General features: G+C 32.1%; 2 protein-coding genes across 2 annotated transcripts in view; one reads left to right on the top strand and one right to left on the bottom strand.

Moving 5' to 3' along the window:
• Nucleotides 1-17,043, top strand: part of LOC109594988 (synaptogenesis protein syg-2) — a 237,618-nt gene that overhangs the window by 175,167 nt on the left and 45,408 nt on the right. The window contains exon 6 of the mRNA XM_020010259.2: nt 7,018-7,128. Coding sequence (XP_019865818.2) covers nt 7,018-7,128 — 111 coding nt within the window. The remainder of the gene's footprint in view (nt 1-7,017; nt 7,129-17,043) is intronic.
• On the bottom strand, nt 2,838-4,475 carry LOC109595225 (uncharacterized). The gene is made up of 6 exons (XM_020010540.2): nt 4,222-4,475; nt 4,084-4,159; nt 3,875-4,029; nt 3,687-3,822; nt 3,313-3,628; nt 2,838-3,258 (listed from the first exon to the last, which is right to left on the bottom strand). The coding sequence occupies exons 1-6, from the start codon at nt 4,251-4,253 to the stop codon at nt 2,927-2,929; spliced, it is 1,047 nt and encodes a 348-aa protein (XP_019866099.1). The 5' UTR covers nt 4,254-4,475; the 3' UTR covers nt 2,838-2,926.

Below are 17,043 nucleotides of genomic sequence, written 5' to 3'. Positions count from 1 at the left end.
AATTTTTATCGTCTTTATTTGAATACCAATTTCAACGTGATTTATTACAAAGCATATGTAAATTATTTTGCATTTGTGTAAAATTTATCCATTGACATTGATTGAATTAAATATATCTAAATATAACATGTTTTTTACAACTAAATAAATTTCCCATTTATCGTAGCAAACAATGAGGTTTACATCACAATAATTTAAATAAAACAACAACAAATAGGCAGCGATACTAAAATAATTCACATAAAGTCAGTGAAATATTTTGCCATTGTAAATAAAAACGTGTATTTTGAATATTTAATAGGTGTACGGTTCAATGTGTTTGTATATCACGAATTGTTTCATAGCGACGTTATCTAAATATGATACTCGTATGTATGAAGAACGAAACGTACTTTTTTCTGACAATTTACTCGACTGTAGTGTTTTCCTAGACATTTTTAGGGTAATTATTTGATAAACATCAACACTGTATGCACAGCTAAATTAATAAATATTGATCTTATTGATTGAAACATCGAAAAATTACAAGGGATTGCGTGATTTTATTACCAGCAATTTCAGTCTGAAACATTAAATTATTTAGGCACTAGTGATTAATAACCACTGATCATATCGACACTGAATACGAATGTGGTTTAGAAATTGCATTAAAATCATTAATTTACTTAAAAAGAAAAGTTTGGCTTGATTGCGTTGGAATTACAACAATGAAACATGTAACACATGCATAAATTATTTCCGTTTATACCTTATATAATAAATTTTTAAAAACGAATTTTTTTAATATCAAAAGTTTTTTAGTGAATTTTGATAATAAAATTTTTATTTTCTACGTCTTGAAAGTTATGAGGCCACTAAGAGCGAACATTGTGTCCATTTAAATGGTGACAATTTTAGCGTGAAAAATTTAAAATGCAAAAATTGCACCGAATCAAAAGTGCCGAATGTGACTTGTCCCTAAATCGCACAACATAAACGCCTTGCATTATACCACAGGCTATTCAAAATCAATATAACCTTGGTGGCAGGTGGAAAATATGCGCTAAACCGACGTGCCTCGGAGATCACAGTCTTTTATTAGCAAACTTTCATTATTTCTCGTTCGTATTCAAATGACAAACTTCTTTTATAGCCAAAACGGAACTTTTGGCAAGTTTATATCTGCAAAATATGAAACCGGGCGTCCCTCCTTCAAAAGCCGTCCATCAATAATGCCAAAAATAAAAATTGATAAAATGTATCGAACATATTATTCGCATTAAACAAAATTATTGGCCTTATTTCCAATTTTTTTAAAGCAATACGTGAATAATATTGTTACTTTGAGAAGTTTTTGAATTAATTCCGATCACACACGTCAAAGATAAAGATTAACCGAAAAATACCCAATAAAAAAGTTTTTATAGCCTCAAGATAAACGCCAGACCAGCCAAAAGAAAGCCCTGCTTTATTCTCAAACTAAACAATATTGTATAACTTCCACCGAAATTTGATACCTTTACTTATTAAGTTCAGGATTTGCCAGATCGACGAAAGAATCGCCATAATTCTGTTAATGTTCATGTTAGCTTAACATTAAATAAAAAAAAACTCGATAAATGTTATGGTAATACTTTGTACATAAAAATTAGCGTCGTTATTATTATTCTGAATTTCTTAATTCCACACTGAGGCACATAAATGACAAGTATGATATAAAAGCCGAGAGTAACGATATACAAACTCGTTAACAGGGTGTAATGTATGTAAATAAAGCAGAATGATGTTGAAACATTTCAACGGAACTACTTAAAGACATAAAGGGATACACTTATCCCGGATTATTTCAAAACATGAGCGACTTTTCTTTTTCTAATGTCGCATTCTTCCACGTCTTTGTAAATGATATTTAATTTTTTATTTGCATGCACGAATTGAACAACCGAGGAAAAAGTGCACAAAACGAAAGTATGTTTTCTAGTAAAAGTTCCATGTAACATTTTTTTGAACATGTTGAAATGGAAATGGTATAAACTAATTTACATAATGTAATACAAGTATGAATTATAATTCGGCTACCCAAAACCGTTCCTGGTAACTAATTGGAAATATTTGAATAATGCGGTTTACATGACTAAATTACGTGAAACTTCTCTAGTTTAGTTTGTAGTGAATATCTAATATAAATTTTCCAATATGGGATAAGAAATTGATTAAACAACGAAATTATTACTTTACAAAGTCCGAACGTTTATTACCTCCAAGGATATAATGAAACCAGGATTTTATTGTAAGAACAGCATCTTGCCGGATCGTTTAACGAGATATAACCGTTTCCTAATAGTTCTGCAGCGTTACCCGAGGAGACGTGACAAAAAATATTAGCAATATCCCTAAAGTGCAATGTTGATCGTAAATATGAAGTTTTATTGTGCCTCTTAGAAACCTTTATATATACGTTTTAATTACGTGGGCTGGTTCGATCATCCACTTTATATTAAACCAGTAAACTTTGTTAATTGGCCTTCTATCACAAATGTCAAGTCTTTTTATTCGCCGCTCTTGCACCACTAGTCTATAAATTAGAGTCGTGTTTAATATAAAAAAGTATTGATTTAAATATAAAAATATAATAAATAATACATATAAAAAGTGCATATGCATGCAAACTAAGAAAATTTCCAGCTGCGAAAATATGTTTTTCACATTAACCCAAATGACTCTAAATTTCCCGGAGGATCTATTAAGAGAAACTTGAAAAGCATTAGTTAATAAATACAACGTACTTATATCTCGAGAGCAAAAACTTTTTCTGCCGTGGTGCCTCGTTTATACCTGACTGAGAAAAATATACTAAGTAATTTCCATTCATTTTATTACTTCTAATTTTAATATTAAATTGGTTTGGCCCAGAATTCTGTATTGGTTTAAATATGAGTGTACAATCTTATAATTCACGTTTCTTTCCAGATTTTTCAATGCCAATTTTTGATACGCTTGCATCAATTCTAATGGTGTCCACTGCTGCAATATGTTTCCGCTTAAGGTGCTTCTTGCCCACGCTCTTCTCCAAAATTAATTTGGGAATGTAGACCGGACAGTGGAGTAAAATAAAATCATCGTCGTTCAGATGTACTCCTTTCAGATTAATTTTAATGACCGGTTTATCCGAACATTCGCAGAGCTTTCCCGATATTTTACTATCTGGTTCTGTTTGACTGACGACTTTTTTGTTTTTAAAAATATTCGTCCAGGGACTGGGGGTTGTGTTTTTGGTTTCTGAAAAATATTTATTGTACTATTTCTACTTTTAGTTGTGAAATCGAATTGCACCATTGTTCATTATTCGTGAGTAGTTGTCATTTTGAAGGGACTGAAAACCTGGTAGTTCTTCAATACTCGAAAAGCTGGATATTGGAGACGGCACAATGATTTTCAGGTTGGAGGGTTCATTTTTTTCCGGTGATTCGGGCTCGGTGTGCTCGGTCACTCTTGACAGACTGGTTCTGCGTGACAGAACTTTACAATCCCCAATATTCATATTACTATCATAGCCGGAATTGGGTAAATATACTAAATTATATAACTTGTGTTCGAATGGCAGTCCAATGGCAGCACAAAAGTTTCTCATTTCGTCTAGCATTTTGGCCTGGAAATTATGAAAAATGTAAATTTAAAGAAAAAGCACTTATTGGACGTTTTCATACCAGATCCAACATTTTGTTAGCTTCAATGTGCTGAAAAAATACCAGGTACATTTTTTCAATAGTACATATTTGCTTCTGTGCAATATCCAGTAAAACGTTAGTAATAAAACCTTTATAAATTATGTTAGTGTCATCGCTAAAATTAAAATCGTGTTATTAACTGAATTAATTATGTTTCGTTATAGTACTCTGATTTAATGTTCTCACTGTCACGTATCAATTCATTATTAATTTCTTCAACATATTTAAGAATATTTTCAATTATTTTTGATTTGAAGGGTCTTCTGCCTACTGGTTTGTTCAAATCTTTCCTGCTGGTAACAATTGCAGACATTGAACGGATCTAAAACTTTGCTGTTATCCATGATGGTTTTCTTTTAAACTTGTTTTCTTTTACCTTAATGTCTCGTGGCATTTCAAATGGATGTCGTCTGGTAGGAGGTCTTGGTGTGCTCTTATGTCTGGGGCTCATACTTGAAATTCAACAAATTGCAAATTTATTTAAAATAGATTGTCTTACACTCGTATTACTCACTTAGTACTTTTGTTTGTGCGTTCGGATTCCATGGCGAAAAAATATAAATGTAATTTTGTAAGAATTATCGAAAATCTAAACGGTGAAAATGTCAATAACTACATTACTTTGATGTATACGTCATTATCTTTAGCGAAACCATAGAAATAAAAAGCCTTAATGACTGGATGATACCAGAATACCCTTCCTACCATTTTTAAGATTATATTAAAATCTAAACTTCACCTTATCATAATTACAGGAGAAAGTTAATTAATTATTCGTCTCCGTATTATTTTTAATCAAAAACTAACAGTAGAATTTTTAGCATTATAAATCTTGACACTTTCTTAATAAATTCCTGCCTAACAAAAAAATGGAAAGACATACATATCCGTAAATTATTTTGAAAATTTTATTCCCGCATATAAAATACTGTCAACCCTGTTTCGGTCACCAATGAAACAAGCACCCCCATCAGCAATTTGTCAAATCATTTGTCAGCTTGATTTTGATGGGATTATATACTGAGCGATTACCGCTTGTTCATACGGCTGAGAATTGGAGGCCTCCTACAGTGCCAAATAATAATTATAAAAACAAGTTGCTTTGCGTAAATTTATAATAACCAGATTGGTAATTGATTGAATAAATTTTTTAATCTTCTTCAACCATAGCCTCTGAAACAGTTCATAAAGTTGCGAATGTGAATTAAATTTTTCGCAGCTATTGCCAACTTCGAAATATATTTTATCGAGGCAGATTAATGCAAATTGTGAACAATTTGAGCTGTAAAACATTTTAAGCAGCTTAAATTTGGCGGTAATAAAGTTAATAGAAACGGGTAGCAAGTTTAGGGAAAATTGATGATAAATTTTACTTACTGTATAATTTCGTTATATGCGAAAATTTCACAACTTTTCAACGATGGCGTGTATTTCTATGGAGTATCGCGTGAGGGAAGTTCCAATTAAAAACTTTAAATGTACAGTGTTTTAGAAAGTGCCTTGATTGTTGTCAATAAATAAATTTTAATCGCTTTATTGCGACTACGTATAAATCGAAGCATTATATTGACTTGGCCAATACATTTAGATAAATGATGTTCTGATAGTTAAACACAAACCTAGGGTGGGACGGTGATTTTAATTTTAAACTAGTTTACGTAAAATCGTTAGCGACATCATTTATAAGTTCGGGCTGAAACTAGATATCAAAAGTTCAAACTTATCGCCTAATAATTTTGCAGTTGACATTTCAGGAAAACAATGAATCTTTAACATAAAATCATTTGACTAGATACATTTTCTGGAGACCTCAGTGTCGGATTTACTACAATAGTTTGTTGGTTAAACATTCTAATCCATAATAAATTAGAACAATGGCTGGATTTTTGTAACCTTTGAGCATTGAATATTAAAATTCTTAAAGTGTATATCGCAACAACGAAACTTTCCTCATAAATATATAAAACATTTTGCGGGAATACCAGATATTAGACAGTAAATTTTCCGATAAATCAAATTTGCGTTTTTTATTGTATCGCATACAGGATCAAATTTTAGTTCACTCGAAAAGGAGTTCCGTGACCGCAACTTAGAAAACTTTCCTAAAGCCCCTTTTACCGGAGTTTTAAAAATTGGAAAGGTCTTTTGCTTTTACAAGATATACATATTTTATAAGAAAAGTTTGGCTGGACCGTTTCAGCAACTCACATGATGACAGATTTATGAGTTTTACTTTAAATTATTCAGCGCTTTAATTAAAACTTCAGGAATATTTTTAATTCAAACTACTATCAGGGACACATGGGACTTTACAGGTAATTTCATAAATCCTTTAAGTATTTTTATTCTTTTATGAAGCTCAATTTTAGCTAAAAATCCTTTTAATAATATAAGTCACGTAGCGAAGACACAAATTACTACGTAATTGGGTTTTTAATTGAGTTAATGACGTAAGAATTATTAATTGAATTAACCAAATTTTAATATATATTCATAACATTAACGTAGTGCTTGCTCAAGTTTTTGGTTTAAACCTCAGCAGTCTGTTTACTGTTAAGTCTGACGAGATAATTATAAAACTACAATTTTTCAATTTATTGATGGTAACTGCCCCTCTGCTTTTTAAATTTCATTTGTGAGAATATCGAAAACACATAAAACAACTTTTATAACCGTATTGAAAAATCGATAAGTCATTAAATAAACCTAGACTATTTGTTGTGAACATTTACTGGCACTAAATTCTAAGCAATTTGTATTATAAAGTTGTTTTACTTTTGTGATTTACTAACATAAATCATTTTTTGCCCTAAAAAATATGGCGTGGGCGTCGCGACATGTCGTTCCGTTACAGGAGATGTTAATTAGAAGGGACAAGTACGTTTGATACGTGCTGATCGAGTAAATTTTTAAAGTACGTCGGCGTGAATATTTTAATTCGCAATTCCGAACGCCTATTTAAAATTAACGGGTTAATTATAGTTAAAATTTCGCATTCTCCTTCGCACCGCAACCTAGAAATGATCTAATTTTGTACAGTGCTAAAACTGTGTTTTCCTAGTGTAGTATTAATTCATGACACAATATAAAATACACCGTGTTACAAGCGGCATTGCATATTCATCTGAATGCAAGGCTATGTTACATTATGAATACATTCTCCGTTTCTGCTCCGCAGTGACACAAATTTCGTCCTGACCTCCAGTAACCCATTTCACGTTCAGTCGCATTCGTCTCTCTTTTCCATCTCGCATCTTAAGAATCTGTCTTATTACTTATGTATATTCCACCGTGTTTTTTCTTGTTCCAGTTCCGCCTAGAAAACCGACTATTATCGACGAACGAGGCAAGGAGGTGCCTTCCGTTGCCGGGCCATATGAAGAGGGTGGAGACATGAAACTCACATGCATTGTTACCGGAGGTAAGGCCTATAATAAAATAACCAGACATTTTGCATATAAATTCCATATTTTTGTCTACATATCATAATGGTTTATTTTATATTTAAATTTTATTATGTATAATCAGAAAGGCGGCGTATTAATGGCTGAGACTATATTGATACAAGGCAGTTGCAAAAGTACCTGGTGTTCAAGACGCCACATTAATTGGTATTTACTTGACAGCCATCATTAGCAAACGTTCTCGATGAAACTCGATCGTCATCATGTTATTCAATACTTTCATTTGAAGTCTTACTTCAACCAATATCCAAAACGAGTTGGATCCCACTCTGGGGAGTTTGCTCTTCCGTTTATATCAGAATATTGGGTGGCAGAGTTTAAACGAAGCCGTACGAACAGCACAGTGGAAGGTAACCACGCCAGATATGATTAAACAATCCACAAAATGATTTTGGATGATCGTGAATGTGCGTGATCAGGCGGAAATGACATATTGGCCGAAAATTTGGACATGAATAAGCGATGCTCGAGATGGATGTATGCTCACAATTGAACAAAAAAGGCATCGCGAGGATGTTTCTATCGCAATAGAGTTGAATTTTGCGTCGATTCATAACAATGAGTGAAATATGGGTACATCGTTTCACACCTGAGACGAAAGAGCAGTCGAAACAGTGGACCAAAACTAGAGAAACTCCAAAGAAGGCGAAAATAGTTCCGTTTGTTGGAACGGTGAACGTCGATTGTTTGGGATGGGCATGAAATAATTTTTCTTTAAAAGAGAAAAATAGTGGCCAATATCAATGATAAAGATCGAATTGCTTCTTCACGCACCCTATTCATGAGATTTAACTTCGTCGAACCAAATTCTTTAAACTTTTTTAAATTACTCGCTGGTAAAAAAATCTGCTGTGGATGGGTACTAAATGTACTCACTATAAACTTTTACTCTTACTTTTTTTGTACTTTTTATTTTTTTATTTTTTTTTTTTTTTTTTTTTTGTCAGGTACTTTTGGAACTGCCCTCTACGAAATTTAATCATATATTTGAGTGAATTTACTAATTTTAACCAATTACTGAAGTATTGGCAATAAAAAATCAGGACATATGAAGATATTACCGATAAATTACCATGAGTTCCTCTTTTTATACTCAAATCCATATCTAACTCTATTTGCATACATATCCATAGTATGTAAATCTAAACTAGCTCTGATACCTGAAATAATCTACATACATATAAAATTCAAATTAAGTGTCAAATCGTTTTATCTATTTAACATGACACATACCATAAACGCAAAGATAACAAGGCCTAACCAACCGTTCAAAAAACGTATTTAATAGTAAATATCCTTCCGTATAATAGATGCAATATTTTTTTTATGGTTTGTAGGTTAATAGTGTTTTAATCGTCGTGAAAATTAAGTGTACATTCCTTAAAAATGATAATTCCGCATAATTAGTATTTAATTAGAGTCAACATATAATCAATTAATCATAAACCTCTTTTAATTAATGCGATTAATTTTAATAACTAACATAATGTTTTAGAGGGAGAGAGAAAGAAAATTATAATTTCCTAGTCAACAGTGTACTCCAAGTAATCCTCTAATATACAGAGTAAATCTTTTTGAGTGATAGTTAATTCATCAAAGCATTACATAGTAGAAACATTGATCTCCCATCGAAGCTGTGGGTTACAGGTCGCACTGAAATATTAATCCCAGATGTGCGGGAAACGAAATTATGTATTTCCGCGTAAATTCGTTCTACGCCCGGCCACGTTCCCGACAAAGCTGGAATATGGGGAGACCAGAAAAGAGACAATATTTAACTTTCGCTAGTGGCACAGGACCACCGTGCTACAGTTGTCACGTAACCAACCCACTTAGTTACTTACATCGCACATGCTATCCCCGGAGACGTCGGAGAACGAATGTACGTGGCGCTACGTACAAGGTAATAACTTTTCTGCTCTACAACATAATAACCTTCTGAGCCAGCTGGTAAAACCAACTTCACCAGGACGTGGCCGGTCCGAATCTGGATAGGGAGCTTATTTCCGATGCGGCAATTTCATTCGGAAACCGACTCTGGATGTTGGACCGACCGGCACACTTATTACACGGGAATGTAACGAATTAAAATGTTCATGAAATATATATTAAAAGTATGACAACAATTTATGGACGTGACTTTTTACCTCTTTTGATATTGCTGTATTTATTTAAAATGTCTCTCATTAAACCCACTTTTATAAAAATATTTTTGTCTGACATATATTAACACATAAAATTTATGTTTTCCGTGTAAAATTTGTCAAAAACAAAAGCACTAATAAAAATAGAACACTATAACATAATAAAACAGTTGTAAATATGGTTGTTTGAACAATTGCATTTTTAAATATGAATTTGACGAGCGACGTACTAAATTTACAGAATGGAATTGTTATGTTATCTTTTATTATGTGAATAGTTAACATTAATTGTCGCTAATATAAACAAATTATGGTACTGTGATTGTGAGTTTAATATTTATATATATTATGAAAACTTATTTAACATTTTCAATAACTGAAATAGCATTTAACTAGCTTTTCAAAGCTTATAACATTTTTATTTAGCACAACAATGTTTTAAATTAAAAAAATATTAGGATTGATTAAGGAAATGGTTTGAAATGAGAGAGCAGTTCCCCAGTCTTGTATGTGATAAGACATAATTTGCTGAAAAAATATGAATACACTATCCCTTAATCTGAAAGTTTACGATCTATTTAAGGCTTATACACTTGCAAGTCATGATAAAGCAATATATTTCAATATTGCTGTTACATCCGAGCTAGTTCAGTTATTAGCTATTAGCGTACTTTATAGCAATGGTCCAAGTTAGCGACAATATTCCGATTCTATTGTACAACGTAATACAAGGAGTCCCCCATGAATATTGTGTCTAAGGGGCTTAATTGAGACTCCTATCCATTAATCATATATATTTTATGTGACTGTTGAAAAGTAATTATAATTATCGTATACGTTCAACGGCAACGTTGTTACAAGACATCCGTATTGAATTTGTCGAAGTTAAGAAACATGTTTGTATTCTAATATTTTTGCTTTGAAACTTATTTTTATGACCATCAGAAGTTTGTTTGAGCACATCATATAATATTCAGTCATTAGACCAGAATAAATAAAACAGTTATGTATCGATTGCGAAAGTTAATACACATACAGTATAATTATTATACATAAAAACTATGGTATATAAAAAAATATTGATATTTTTTACTGCCAGTACAAATACTCTCATAAAATATTAAATTATTATTCACGTTATCAATAATCAAGTAATATGTATACTAATATAAATCATATCTAAAGAAATACAAGTATAAATGTATATTTACTTTCGTAATTAGTTAATTAATTTACCTTAAGGATTTAAAAGTTTTTTATCATTTAAAATTAATTGCTTAATGGTAATTTTAATTTTTATATGTAAATTAAATACAAAATTTAATTTAAATGTATAGAACACACATTATAATTATTTATATCCGTATTCATTGCATTACATGAAATTCTTTATACTTTATTATATTGGAGCAAATATAATAATCTCCTGCACCAATTAAACAAAATTACATTACCAACAGAACTTTTAAACTAGTAATAAAACTAATATCACCAAATTCTTTGAGAAATTAATTAAACAAAATAAAAAATCAGAATATAATAGTTACATTTTTCTGCTCAGTACTTGGTCGTACCCCTTTTGCTCTACGAAAAGCTTCCACACTCCTCAGCTTCCACTTAAAAGACAGTCCACACCTACAAACATTCAAATGAAATAAAACATTTTTAAATCTATTTAACATAGCAAATTCAAATAATTCACTTCAAAAATGTATCCTTATTATTTTTGGTAAATTAATAATTATAGAAATTAGTTACATAAAGATAATTATTTTGTATACGAGAGAATAACAAATAAAACATGTATAATTAAACAGGCGGACATAAAGAAAGCGAACCTCGGTTAAACAAGACCGGCCTAAGAGTTTATCGCGAACAGAAAAGCGCAAAAAAGTTGTGGATTGTTCTCGAAGGCATTTTGGCGAAAACGCCTCGGCTTTCCTTCATGCCGAATTTACGGTTAACGAGATATGGAGCGCGTGTTGCACCTTGCCCAATGTCTCGCGAAATTATAATCCTCCGAATTGATGACGACGGTAAAATGCGCAGTGTAAGAGAGACGGAGTGAAAATGAAAAAAAAAATAATAATAATAAAAAACAACAAGAACGAAAAAGAAACAATGTTTGTAGGAACAAGAAAGAAAAGCGAAGCCTTGCCCGCCACTAATGGTCTGATTGCAGTGTGTCCGAAAACGAAAACCGTAGACCGGAGGTCGGGCCAGGAGTGAAATATGTTTTACGCCCCATTACATCTTTCAACGCTGTTTTGCCTTTTAATGCAGGGGTGGCGCACTTTATCTGCCCTTTTGCCGTAAGGCCGAGTTCGCCCTCTTTATCTACGGAAATGCAATAAGTAGTAGAATCTCCCACCAGATAACATCTTATTCTGCCACGGTTTTCCACTATTTACTTAAACAATGCAAACTACTGTTTAGGTTTTCTGCACGGACTGATTAAATTAAATTGAAATTTGTTTATCGCGCAGATAGCGCGGCCCAGATTTGTATGTAAAATGTAAAACGGCCGCGGAAAGGACTGCATAATTACGCCTATTTGTACCCACATCTGCAACCGTGACATTGCCGCCCTTTTCTTTATTATCTTTTACTGAAAAATCGTTATTTTTATGGGGCGCAGAGATTCCGTAACACAATTTACAACATTTATCAACTCTTTTGTTTGCCCGAACTAAATAATCGTGCCTAATTACGTTACAATTAACTAGGCATGTTTTATTCAAATGTTTTGCTTCTTCATATTATTCTCCTATAATTTTTGTTTGTTTTTCATTAATTCCAGGTTACGACACTCTATTCATTATTAACAAGTGTTTAATTGTAAAACGGGAGAGTATACAGGAAAAAGAATCTCCATTGTTTTTATTTCATTTATGGTTAGTCCCATGGGGAAGTAACAACGTAAACCCGAATATATTTTAAAATCATAATCCGGTGAATTCGGCGGGATTTAATTTAGCGGATTTAACAAATCGAATACAATTTTGAAAACGTTTAAGATTTCATATTATACGGCTGCCATTTGTAAAGGCTTGCAATAAGGACTTGAAAATACGAAAGCAAATGATACTGTCAGCTGTGCCGTTTCAGAACGTTTGCAGGGAGATCTACTGTACCCCCTAGTAAAATAATCCGACTAACATAATAAATGGGAATATTAAAATGATCATTCACTTCCACTCCGATTGAGATATTTGCAATTATCCGAAATGGCCCGCAATTATAAGTATTGTGTCCCGACGGGTTGAATTTCTCTAACAAATGTTTGTTGATTATTACGTTTTATCTCTTTGTTCCGAATTTAAATTAATTTTCTTCACCTACATTGTTTGCCCGTGATAATTTCCCTGTCTCAACATTTAATTCAGTTATTCCAACGGTTCATTGAATATATATTTTTTATATTTAATTACCTTTGGGGTACGTTGCGAGTGGGGAATTTGTATAAATAGTATTATTAACGTAAAAAGTGGACTAACAAGGCGATAAATTGTTAGATTTAATTAGTCTATCAGACATGAAGATTTAAATTTCTAATCTGCATATTCCACCTAAAAGCTCGACGTCGACCCTGCTCTCTCACCGTCCTTAATGTTCAAAGTTGGAGCTTTTGTGTTATTTATTTACTTAAATTGCACTTTATGCCTAAATGGTACCTAGTTTACACACTTTTGGAACTCTGCGTGTTGTTATCTTTAATATATTACTCTCTGTTAATATACTCCGCCGTTGTGGGACCCACATTTTCAAATTTTCTTTCACCTCGTTAGGTTTTATTTCAGATGACAAAACGTCAATGTGTGTATAAACTTTTGTGCCATAGTTACTCGGTCGTTTTACGAAATTAGTGGAGGGTAAAGAATATAAAGTTAGAACTTTATTAATATAAGGTTCGGTCGTTTATTTTTGAAGGAGCGTGAAATATTTAGCATTATGCTTTTCTTGGAAAACCTAATTTAGTATTAATACCCGTTCCCGTTAATCATTTCTGTTCGCTGGTGGGCCCCTCAAATGGTGTGTAAACATTGCAGTCCAATTTCTGTGTGTTGGCCTTAAATTTACAAAATGTGCCGCACAGCATTTTCATTATCATTTATTACCGAAATCATCCATCAAGCATGAGGTGAACCAGTATGTACAGTGGTGACCATAATTATAGCATTGTATTAATAAATTATATAAAAATATGAGCCGTACTAGTTGAATTAGATACCTGTTCTTATATGTTTTTCTGTTTTTATCCTTATGGAACTGGTCGAACAAATTTTATTCTTTAAAAAAATTAGTTTTAAATAGACATAATTTGTACTTTATGGTTTCTATTGCTCTCTATGAATCTAGTCATAGAGCTACTAAATCCGAGAAAAACAAGAAGAGGTGGCTAAGAGTTTACTGTTAAATAAATCAATTGTTTCCCATATTATTAATAAATTTAGAGAAACTAAACAAATAGCAACTGGACAATTCGAATATAAAAAAAACAATTCAATATTATAGTCAACTAAAATTAAAGGTAACGTGAAGGAAATGGGACTTGCTAAAATTAGTTCAAGGACTGTAAGAAGATGGTTAGTGAATGGGAGCTCGTTTGACGCCGGACCTACAAGACCTGATAATCCAATTTTGACTTGCTTACGCTGGACCACAGAACAGTGAGAACGAATAGTTTTTAGTGATGAGCCTAAATTTAATTTATAAAAAAATGATAAAACATGGTAGTGGTTCAATTGTTATAGGGATGCTACAATTCTTTGGACATATGCCCACTGACTGATTTATGTACAGGGATATATTAAACAATAATTTTCTTTCATTGAAGAAATGATGCTCTTAATAAATGAAAATGTTCACAAATTCAAAATTGTGAAGGACTGCTTAAGAGAGCAAAGCATCGATGTTTTGTCCTGTCTGTCCCAATCTCCAGACATCAATCCTATAGAAAATAAACAGTATCGGACAATAATTGAGCGACTTTCTTTTAATTTTATACACACACAAACCAGAAAATTAACAATTTCTATGGCCACAAAATTAGAGCATTTAATATTTCTTCCAGTATCCCATGTTAGCTATAACATCCTCACTTGTTTTTGGTATAGATGATATTAGATTGAACATTATTTCCTCGTCTATGTTGTTCCAAACATTTTTGATTTATTCAAACAAACTTGTTTTATTTGTGATGCAATTTGCTGTAATCTTCTTACACACAATTTCTCACAAGTTTTCTATTGCTGTAAGATCGGGAGATTGAGCTGGCCACTCAAGATGTTGATTTTTTGTTGTACTAACGATTGTTTAACAATCCTGGCAGTGTGTTTGGAGTCACTGTTATGCTGAAATATAAATTTTAACGGCATTTTCCATTCACATTAGAGTAGTACGACATCTAATATATTACGATACACAAAACGATCCATTCTATCTTTTATTTTGTGAATCGGTACCATACCGTAAGCGGAAAAACAACTCCAAATCACAAAACTCCCACCTCCATGTTTAATAGTTGTTGTAACATAATTTGGATGAAGTCTACTGTTTAGACCACAATAATGTTATTTTTTAAATCCATTAACGAATGTTGACCATGAGGCATTGTTCTTAATGTAAACACTCATGTATGAAAAATATAAATACGACTGAAAAATATTCGAGTCACTTTAATTCAGTCGTGTACATTTTTTGATTTTTAGAAAAGACTGAATGAAAACAGTTTCTCTCCTACTAAACGTGAAAAATGTGTGGGATATAAATGAACTAAGAGAAATAAACTAAGGGGCTTAAATAAATGTTTTATAATTTAATTTTTAAACATTTTATTTAATATTTAAGACAGTCGCTGTAATTTTGTCCGATACTGTAGGGGATTACGTTTACAAAGTGTTAGTTAAATTAAATAACACAGAATTAATTATTAAAAATCTCTTTCAATATTAAAGTTGTTACATTTACGTCTTGCTCAACTCAGAAAAATATATATAACATTTTATAAAATAAGAATATAGTAGTTCTTATAACATTGTATAAGACATTAAAAGTCAATTAATATTATTTTACCAGTTCACATTAAATAAAAGAGTTATGACTATGGAACTGGTCAAACAAATTTTATTCTTTAAAAAAATTAATTAATTAACATTTTAAAAAGTTGCTGTAATTATGACCACTACTCTATATATTTTATTTATTTAATAACCATAATTTCAGTTCCCTCCATATTATTAAGCTGTCAAGGCTAATTTAATATGACCATTATTGCAGTATCAAAAAATATTTACTGTGAACGGCGCAGAGAAATATTTATTCTTCAATTACGTGTTTTTTTTATCGTCAATTTAACAGTATTTACCCTATATTTTTTTGTTATTTACGTTAAAAAATAAACCAACACGTTGAATATGTAAAATATAAAAAAAAATACCTAAATTATAATAAACAGAACAACTTTTTAACTCGTTTGTTAAACATGCAAACAAGCGATGCATTGTAAAAATTGAAATTCATTTAAGTAAACTTGGAAAAATGCTGTTGACATTTTTGACGTATAAAGTATGATTTTGTTTTGAATAATTTATTGTTTTTATACAGGCCGAATGGTGAATCAGTTTTTTCAGCACGCGATAAAACTAAACATCTCCGTGCGTGGAATTTTAAATCGACTGTTTACCTTTTCTACAATATTTTCAGAAGGCCATAAAATAAATCATACACATCTTAAAGATGTCTCCAGAGTAAAATAAGATCTCTTTTTCACAATTTTAAATTTTGTTCTCTCCCGTGCGTAGCTGTCTCTTACAGCGGACTAGAAAACACTATAACTTACAATGGGGATAGACCTAAATTTAAATTTATTCAGCGAGGGTGGATATGACCCATAAACTAAAACCAAAAGGGAAATGCTAAATTAAATATGCAAACAAATTATTTGCTTTGTTACATCGCAGTCGAGCTATGGTATCGCATCACATTCTGTAGTTCCGTCGGACCATTCCCAAATAGTTTTGTTTATAAGGAGGGTTCGCGAATTGGGATTTATACGGTCAACTGGATCCGCTCATTGGGCACACGAATGTGGAGAGAGCTTCATTACAAATTCAATTTACCACGTGCATAATCCAACCAAAAATATTATCCGGACCTGAACTTAACAAAGACAATGGCCACTTTTCCAATCATCCAATTAATAATATGCGATAAAGCGGGCCACTTCACTTAATTTACGTCGATGTACGTTAATGTTGGAATTCGCATCACATGAGCGGTTTTTTCCACACGTATTCAATCTAAGCGTCTTAGTGATTTAATTCATTATGTGCTCCATTATTTATTCAAACACCTCAGCTCCTCCGTTTTCGAGTGGATCTTAAATTGGTGACTTTGCACAGTCGACCTCTTATCTCGTCTCAAGATTTAAATTTCACCCTTTGCGAAGGAACTTTTCAACCCCAACATAAGCTCTTATCAATGTTAAGTTTAATCTTAACCGTCATGGAGTTAGTGGAGGAAAATTACGTGCAGTTTCGAAGCTGCGAGCATAATTACGAAACAAAACATATAATACGATTAACGAGAAGCGCGAGTTTCACTCTGAGAAAAAAATTTAATTAAAAGTCGTAATAAACGTATGGTGGGGGGAGGGGGGAGAATGATACGTCAGTCCCGGTCGGAGTTTAATAGCGTAACTGTGGGCGAATATCAATAATAATGGAA

This window comes from Aethina tumida, chromosome 1 (genome assembly GCF_024364675.1).
Source record: "Aethina tumida isolate Nest 87 chromosome 1, icAetTumi1.1, whole genome shotgun sequence".
Lineage (NCBI taxonomy): Eukaryota > Metazoa > Arthropoda > Insecta > Coleoptera > Nitidulidae > Aethina > Aethina tumida.
The sequence above is the reverse complement of the archived record's forward strand: the minus strand, read 5'-3'. Positions and strand labels throughout refer to the sequence as shown.

Coding starts and splice junctions, on each gene's coding strand:
- LOC109595225 (XM_020010540.2), bottom strand. CDS start 4,253: ATGGAATCCGAACGCACAAACAAAAGTACTAA. Junction 3,823..3,874: donor AGTGAGAACATTAAATCAGA/GTACTATAACGA, acceptor TTTTAATTTTAG/CGATGACACTAACATAATTT. Junction 3,259..3,312: donor CTCACGAATAATGAACAATG/GTGCAATTCGAT, acceptor AATATTTTTCAG/AAACCAAAAACACAACCCCC.